The sequence below is a fragment of the Vigna radiata genome, chromosome 10 (genome assembly GCF_000741045.1).
Source record: "Vigna radiata var. radiata cultivar VC1973A chromosome 10, Vradiata_ver6, whole genome shotgun sequence".
In the NCBI taxonomy this organism is placed as follows: Eukaryota; Viridiplantae; Streptophyta; class Magnoliopsida; order Fabales; family Fabaceae; genus Vigna; species Vigna radiata.
In genome coordinates this window covers 5,029,597-5,037,660 of record NC_028360.1, presented here as the reverse complement: position 1 = coordinate 5,037,660, position 8,064 = coordinate 5,029,597, and the positions used below count along the sequence as shown (strand labels likewise).

The window sequence follows — 8,064 nt, the reverse complement described above, 5'->3', positions numbered from 1 at the left end:
TGTCCGGCTTACCCACCTTGTCCAGATTGACCTTGACCCATACTTGGGCGAGGTTTCCATCCTTGGTTGAAATTACCTGGAAAAAATTGATTGCCCATATAGTTGGCTTCTTCTTGGGCTTCAACTGGCATAGCACATTGACCATTAATATGATCACCACCACATAATTCACAAAGTTTTTGTTGAACTTGTGAAACATTTTGCAACTCCTTTGGCAATTGAGAAAGTTATTTTGTCAAATTCTCCAACTATTGAGTTATGATCTTATTTTGTGCTAGCAGAGCATCTTGAGATTGTAATTGTAGGACTCCCTTCTGTTGAGGTGAAGTTCCTCTTTCACTATGCATCTCATTATCATCAATAGCCATATTCTCAATCAATTCATGTGCTTCCTCTAGAATCTTGCATTTAATATTACCTCCAGCTGAGGCATCCAGCAACAATTTGGTCTGCGAGGCAAGTCCTCCAAGGAAAAGAATGACTACTGTAGCATCATCAAAGCCATGTGTTGGCGTCTTTCTCAGCAAGCTTTTGTATCTATCCCACACTTGACATAATGTCTCCTCCACGCCCTGCCTAAAAGAAGAAATTTCTTGTTTATCTTTATTCACTTTTGACAGTGGAAAGTATTTGTTCAGAAACTTTGACACCACAGTTTCCTAGTCAGTAAAGTTGCTTTCCGAAAAATATTTCAACCATAACTTAGCATTTCCTTCCAATGAGAAAGGAAACAAACTAAGCCTTATTGCTTCATTTGGCACGCCAATGATCTTCACAGTATTACAGATTTCATTGAACGTAGTCAGATGTTCAAATGGACTTCCGTGTGACAATCCATTGAATTGGTTGCTCTTTACCAATTGTATCAACGTCGACTTCATCTCCATGTTTGCAGCATTAACCCTCGGCCTTGCTATACTGTTAAAATGATGAGGTCCAACAACTGTAGAATAATCTGCCAAAGTACGTCTACCATTATTCTCTTCAGCCATATCTTCTCGCCAATTCTCTCACACTTCAGAGACTTCGCGCATCACCATCCATTCCGTCTTCGTCTGCTAGGGTTTCAATCACAAACCTCAGATCTACATCCTTCCACCGGTAAATTTGATTTTCTTTCTCAGATCCACCTTCTCATCACCATTGCCTTCCTTTTAACCGAACGTTTTTGGCTTTTCCCTTCAATCTCACCGATTGAAAGCCTGTTCGAGCTTTTTTGACCGATTAAAATCCTATTTTCCTTCCATCTCACCGATTCAATCGATGAATCCTCCAGTTTCACCGATTAAAACTTCACAAATCCCTAAACCTATCATTTTAATCGAACAAACCACCAAAACCTAGGGTTATCTACGATTGTTCCGACTTCCGCTACGTCTCTTGTCCTGTTCGTCGTCGATCTGTCTCAAGGCGTCTCATATCAAGTCTATCTTCTAGGGTTGGTTTTTCTTGGAGGGAGAAAGTCGTGAGAAAAAGTGAACAAAACCGTTGAGGGACTGTGTGTGCACCATGGGAAGATATTGAAGGGGAAGAAAGGGCTTGAAGAAGAGAACTTTGAGGTCATAGACATGAAGTAATGGAGGAAGGTTTGAATTCATACAGGTTAAGGGAGCTAACTCTCTATGTTTGTGATTGTGTATGATGTTATCTAGTTTATGGTAACTTGGTGAAAAACCACAGGGTTTCGATGGTGCAAACCACTCATACAAAACTTAGTATCTGTCTAGAGGAGGTTTGTGCATTGTGTGTTTTATTATGTGGGTTTTGGTGTGTGAGAGTAACAATGCAAAGGGGTAGTTAGGGTTCTTAAGGAAAACCTCAAAGAACATAGATGCAAGTTTTGCATGGTTAATCAAGAGCCATAATTATCCTGGCCAAGCCGTGGGTATTTGATGTAGGTAGTGTTCATAGGTAATGTAGGGGGCACTAGTATAGAGAAAAAATTGAGTTAATGTGTTGGTGCAGTAAAACATACACATCGATACACTGTAACACCCCTAACGGGGTGCCACTTGAAAAATAATAAAACTCTGAAATTTACGCCAAACATTTTTTTTATAATGTCGCTTATAAATGTTTATATAAAATCGTGGATGCAAACAAGACATGAGATATCCAAACGTATTGCAATATAAAATTCAAGCCTTACAATTCTTAAAATCCCTTATTCAAAAATATAAAATCCTTTAATCATAATTAAATTCCCAAAAGCTAATCCCATGTCTCTCGTCGCACTACTCTTGCCCTGCCGGCAACAGGGAAAGGGTGCAAGGATAATGTGATATGGGGTTGACACATGTGGAGTTAACCTTACTTTTTAGGGTTAGACTAAGCTTTGAGGTGTAGTTGTGGTAGTTGGCAGAAAAGTGTTAAAACAAAATCGTCTATAAGATTAATATGAGAATATAAGGATGTCATCACTAAAATATCAGGATAGCGAAAAATTAAGTGTCAAGTTCAAAATCTCTAAATACCTAATAACATAGGAAAGTCTTAGAAAAACACTTAGGTCTAAACGAGATGTTATACTAAACGATTCCCAAAGTTAAAACGCCTATATGAATTGTGCTAAAAACGAAAGTTATACTGTTCCAAACTGTAATCAGTCTAACTCTCAAAAGAATGTAAAAGTGTCGAGACAATGTTTTTAGTAAAGATCTTGAAGAGTCTCAATCAATATTCCACAAACTTGTTGAAGACAAACTTGTTAAATGCTCTGGCTGAAGGAAGTAGAATATTAAAGCGTATACAACGTGCTAAAACCCGTACTTCGTCCAATGATGAAGTCCTTAATCAATAACTGTTATCTTAAGAGAAAACCTTAAATGATAAAATGCTACCTGAAGAGTAGAAAACATAAAAACCACTTTGTTTTTTATGAACAACCATTAAATGTCATTAAATACTCACAACAGAAAGTGATAAGAGAAAAGACATATTTATTACATGCATATTACTCTATTTTGTGCAGATCACCTACTACACACATCCACCTGCCTTATTCGAAATATATCAAAAGTGGACATTGAAGACTAAGAAGACATTCACAGAATGTTCTCTCCATCAGAAGTCGTGCCAAGAAAATAGTACAACCTACTTCGATCAAAGTGCTGAAAAAGCATGGTTACTCTGAAAAGTTTCCTTTAACCAATGACTGCTTCACACGACAAGACAATGAAGACACAAGATTTAAGGAAAAAACTCAAGTTTAACGGATGTCTTTTGGAAAACCTTTAAATAGAAGAAGATTTACAGAAAGAATCAAGAGAATAGCTTACAAAGAGAATATCATAAGTAAAGCAACATCGTCAAGAGAAAACACAAAAGAGCTCAAGATCAAAAAGAGAATATCTGAGAAGAGAATGAAATGGCAACAATAACTCAAATTGTGAGTTGCCAAATTTTGAAAAGTTTTGCATAGAAAATGAAATGACAACTTTTTCAAAATAGAAGTTTAAATTTAAAGATTCAAGGGTAAGCATAGAAAAGTTTAAGAATGGAAAACCTCCCATTAATAATCTTGGGTCCATGGTTATTGTAGGAATAGAAGTTACCTTCAATAGCAATTTATCCTTTTCACTCTTTTCTTTTTCTCCCCTTTCTATTCCCTCTTGCCCTTCTCTCTTCTTTTGCTCTTCTCTTCTCTTTTCCTTTTTTTTTCTCTCTTCCTCTTCTCTTCTCTTTTGTTCTTTGCTCCTCTCTTCCTTTTCTTTTCTCTTTTTTTCTCTTCTTTTAATCTCTATTTTTGTTTTCATATCCACAAGCTTTTCAAGCTTTTCTTTAAATTCAGTTTCCCAACAAAAGAAACCATTTGATATTTTAATGAATTTTTTCCCTCTTGAATGATATCTCTCATTAACTCTAGGTTTCTTTTAATTAAAGGAGGTACAAACTTTCTTCTCATGCAAGCTCTTAATTAATACCAATCATGAATTGAGGATTTCCTACCTTTCTTGACACTAGATTACCTTTGATTCCACCACTCACTTGCGCGTTGTTCAAATCTAAAGATGTATAAACTAAGAGCATAAGATTCACTATCTCTAGCAAAGAAGGGATGTATCGTATCAATTTTTCTTTCCCAAGCTAAGTATGTTAAATTACTGATGTCCTTACCAAATAATGGAATACCTCTCCTAGCTTTAAAAGTAATTGACTCATAAAAATTATTAATCCTAGATGACCAATGACTTGACATCCTTTATTCTTAAAAGTTTTGTTAATCTAAAGGGTTATAAGCTTCACCACTTAGACAAATCCCAAGTAAGAGAGGTGAGCTAAAGAGGTTGCTTAAGTACCAAGTCTTGCCTTGCCAGAAGTGTCTTAGGCTACTGATTAATTTCCCCTTAAACTAAAATTACATTTAGAAACAAAGTATGTGACTCTAAAAAACACAAACAATTAAAGGATATAAATGAACTACACTTCTAACTTCATATCTCTAATTTGACAAGGCTTACACCCCTACATCCATATCATGTGAAACAAAAATTCAATAGAAGATTAAATCCTAGGGTGAGGATTGTAGTTTGGGCTAACAAGACACACTCATGGTCTAATGATGTCAAATATAAACTAAGCAAAGAAAATTTGCCAAGAGTTGAAATCGCACCAGCTCTTCCAAAATACTTGGAGTTAAATGGCCTTTTACAAAGAAAACTAAAAGAAAGTTAAAGCAAAAACCTATTACAAGTCAAAATAAACACACGAATAACTAAAAACAAGACTTTGTTGCCACGGTTCGGGACCAAAGTCCTTATGTAGAAATGACGTGCACACTTTCTAGTTTTGGTAGCCTTGGTCTTTCTAGGACAATCATCACAGATATGGATCACACCAAAATCAATAAAATGAACCAATAATGTTAACAATTACAAACTAAAGTAGAAACATCTTAAACAAAACAGAGGAAATCAAACTAAGAAACTCCCTTCATTCTCTGGCCATCGACATGTTCACTTGCTGATTCTGGACAACTTTGGGTATCCTAGCTCCTGGATTTAACTATTGGTTCTAGTTGCTGATTATTTGGACCGAGACACTTGCTCCAATCAGATTTGATTGTTGCCATCATAGAAAACAAATCACAATTCTAATATAAAATTTCTCCCTACATTGGTGTTTCTAGATCCTTAAAAGATTCTCTTAATTTTCGAACAAGCACTATGCCAAAAAAAAGGTGTTTTATATCTATTAGAAAAGACCTTTTATGATGTTTGAATAAGTATAGAAGTAGAGGTATAGAAAGTTTTGGACTTTCTATACCTATATTCTTAGAACAGGTATAGAAGACTAACTTTTTGTACTTGATATTCTAAGAATAGATATAAAAAAATCTTTCACTTCAAGTTATAGTGGAAAAAGTCACACATATTATATTATACCTATTGGTGCTAGAACAAGTATAAAAAATTTCACTTTCATGCCTGTTGATGCTAGAACAAGTATAAAAAATCTCATTTTTATATCTAATGGTGTTAGAACCGATATAAAAAGTTCTATTTTTTAAAAATATTTAATCTATTTGTGCTACTATCCATATCCAGACCTGCATAAAATTCATTCCCAGAATACAGCTTGAATAATCAATATTATTTCTATTATTAACACATCAAAATAATTCTTCAATGTAATATTTACTTAACAAAGTTCCTAAATATATTTCCATGACATAATTAAACAAAATAATTTCTCAACTCAAAATGTAATATTAAAACATCTAATCATCTATAAACGGTTAAAAGAAATGCAGCCCACTCTTCTCGAACATCCTTTATGACATGTTGTTCCATTGGAGACGTGTCATCAAATATCTACACAATGAATAGTTTGAGTCAAGTTATAATATTAATGACTTAAGATGTTAGTTATAAAATCTTCACGTTACCAAATTCCATGAGTCAACAACATTTGCGGATATAATTTTCTGCATGTGCCTCATGACATAATACCCGGACTCAAAGCTCCCCGTTTGACGTGAGCACTACAAAATTTATAAAGTATCATAACATTTATAATTGTATTTATAGTCTTAAAGATTAACTACTTACAGTTGGTGCAATGAACTTCAACTTATTTCTAGAGCCGATATGTGTTCCCTGCAACCTTGAATATGCTTTAACCACTCTATAAAGTTAAATGTACATTGAAATGAGTGATAAGAAACTTAGTAAAATCAGTTATGTATACACAACAAATAAATAATTATAAAACTTACGATATTAATGTACTCTTAATTGCCAAAGTGTGAGGTTTTCTGTGTAATGAACACAAGAGAACCACAAGAAACTGTTGAGGAAGAATTAGTAACAATTGCCAATGACCCCTGCAAATTCAAACAATAATACTGTTAAATAACATTTACATAAATAAAATTTTATTAATAAAAATTATATACTTACTGTTGCAAATAGGGTGCTAAGTAGACTTCCTTTTTTCCCTTTTCAAAAGCCTCTAAGAGGTACTTTTGGACCTCTTCACTTTTATTCCCAACTTCTTGAATGACAACAGGATCAATAAAACCATAAATGTGATCATTTTTCCTTTCAATGCTCAACTGATGTAAATACCTTAAACATTAAAAATGAAGAATGTTAGAATGAAATATTGAATATATTTAAACTTCATAAATGTAGAAATTTACTTACAATAACCATAGTTGTAGTACTGAAATACATAACATATCGGTCCCAGAGAGAATATCAAAAATATGCCTCTGACATATAAAGAAAGAGAGCGAAAATGTTTTGTTTGTGACTTCAGGAGGCATTTGTATCTCTATAGGAGAAAGGGAGATCTTCACTGCCAACCCACCAAGTTTTTCTAAAATTGTGTGTTGTGGCAGTTGTGGTGATTGTGACGATATTTGTAGCGATTCATTCACATTTGCCTCCCCATGTGCTTCAACCTGGTATACATATTTAAAAACATACAAAAGATTAGTATTACCAATAAAAACAACAAAATGTGTAATTAAAACAAATACCTCCTTTACAATTGCTCTCGATAATCTGATAGGCCAAAGGATAAAATTTCCAGGAGCCTGTCCCACTATCTGAACCTCTTGAGTGGGCACAGGAACTCGAGCATTAGCAACTCGTACGTCTACAACCACCACCCTTATCATATTAGTTGTAATGGTTTCATGGTGTATGGTTGACCCCAATGTATACATTTTACCTAAGTTATCCAAATAATATTTATAAAATATATTAAAGAATATAATTCAACAAACAAGTACATCTAGACAATATAATAAGAGAAATTACCTAAGGCCACCAAACATTGTAAGGCATCATCACTGAACAACTCGTAGTTTGCATTAACAGTGGAAGAGGTGTATTGAGGGGAAACATCACAACTTTCCTTACAAAGAGGAGTGGGTTGAGGAGGATTCCTAGGCTGGCCTAAAGGGGAGGCTAATTCTGCTCGCATTTCTGCTAACAATTGTACCCGCATATCAGAGTACTCCTTCTTTAATTGTGCCCGAATATCACCGTATTCTTTCTTCATCTTGCTGATCTCCTCCCTCATTTCCTCCTTCATCTCCTGTCTAATTTCTTCTCTGATACCCTTGAGGACCTCTTTATTGACATGGACTTTACTATGATGACTTGTTGGAGGACCAAAGAATTGACGAATGCCAATAAATTTACCAACTCCTCGAACACGGCCAGAATGCTCTGGATGACCAATGGCAACTGCCAATATGTCCTCACGGCCCTCGGGAGTGAATGTACCCTGTGTGCTCTGCTCCACCAACTCATCCTACAACCAAAAATTTAAAGTTAATTATGTTAATCACATATGGGAGATCATATGGGAGATCAATGCGCCTAGCTATGCTCGCTACTTCTTCAGATGTGTACTCCCTTGATGGTTGATGAGTGCATATTTATGTCCACATTTACGCTTTAAAATTCAAACTTTTGATGAAATTCTTGTGCTTAAATGATTGATTTAATATGAATTTATGACGATTGGATTTATTGGGTTTGGGAACTAAAGATGCTTAAAATGTGATTCTTAGTTGCATAAATTATTTTGGATGTTCTAATGTTTATT

General features: G+C 34.7%; 2 protein-coding genes across 2 annotated transcripts in view; both read right to left on the bottom strand.

Annotated features, from left to right (window-relative positions):
* Nucleotides 1-248: 248 nt before the first annotated feature.
* Nucleotides 249-992, bottom strand: LOC106774708. Its single transcript, XM_014661752.1, has 2 exons — nt 697-992; nt 249-576 (listed from the first exon to the last, which is right to left on the bottom strand). Exons 1-2 carry the CDS (start codon nt 990-992, stop codon nt 249-251), a joined length of 624 nt encoding a protein of 207 aa, XP_014517238.1.
* A 4,665-nt stretch (nt 993-5,657) lies between these two features.
* The window catches only part of LOC106775417, a 10,128-nt gene continuing 7,721 nt past the window's right edge, over nt 5,658-8,064 (bottom strand). Inside the window, exons 2-9 of the mRNA XM_022787031.1 lie at nt 7,269-7,767; nt 6,986-7,179; nt 6,648-6,907; nt 6,402-6,569; nt 6,218-6,325; nt 6,051-6,126; nt 5,888-5,983; nt 5,658-5,813 (exon numbers count right to left, since the gene is read on the bottom strand). Of these exons, the coding sequence (XP_022642752.1) occupies nt 5,724-5,813; nt 5,888-5,983; nt 6,051-6,126; nt 6,218-6,325; nt 6,402-6,569; nt 6,648-6,907; nt 6,986-7,179; nt 7,269-7,545 (1,269 nt within the window). The 5' untranslated portion in view covers nt 7,546-7,767 and the 3' untranslated portion in view covers nt 5,658-5,723. The remainder of the gene's footprint in view (nt 5,814-5,887; nt 5,984-6,050; nt 6,127-6,217; nt 6,326-6,401; nt 6,570-6,647; nt 6,908-6,985; nt 7,180-7,268; nt 7,768-8,064) is intronic.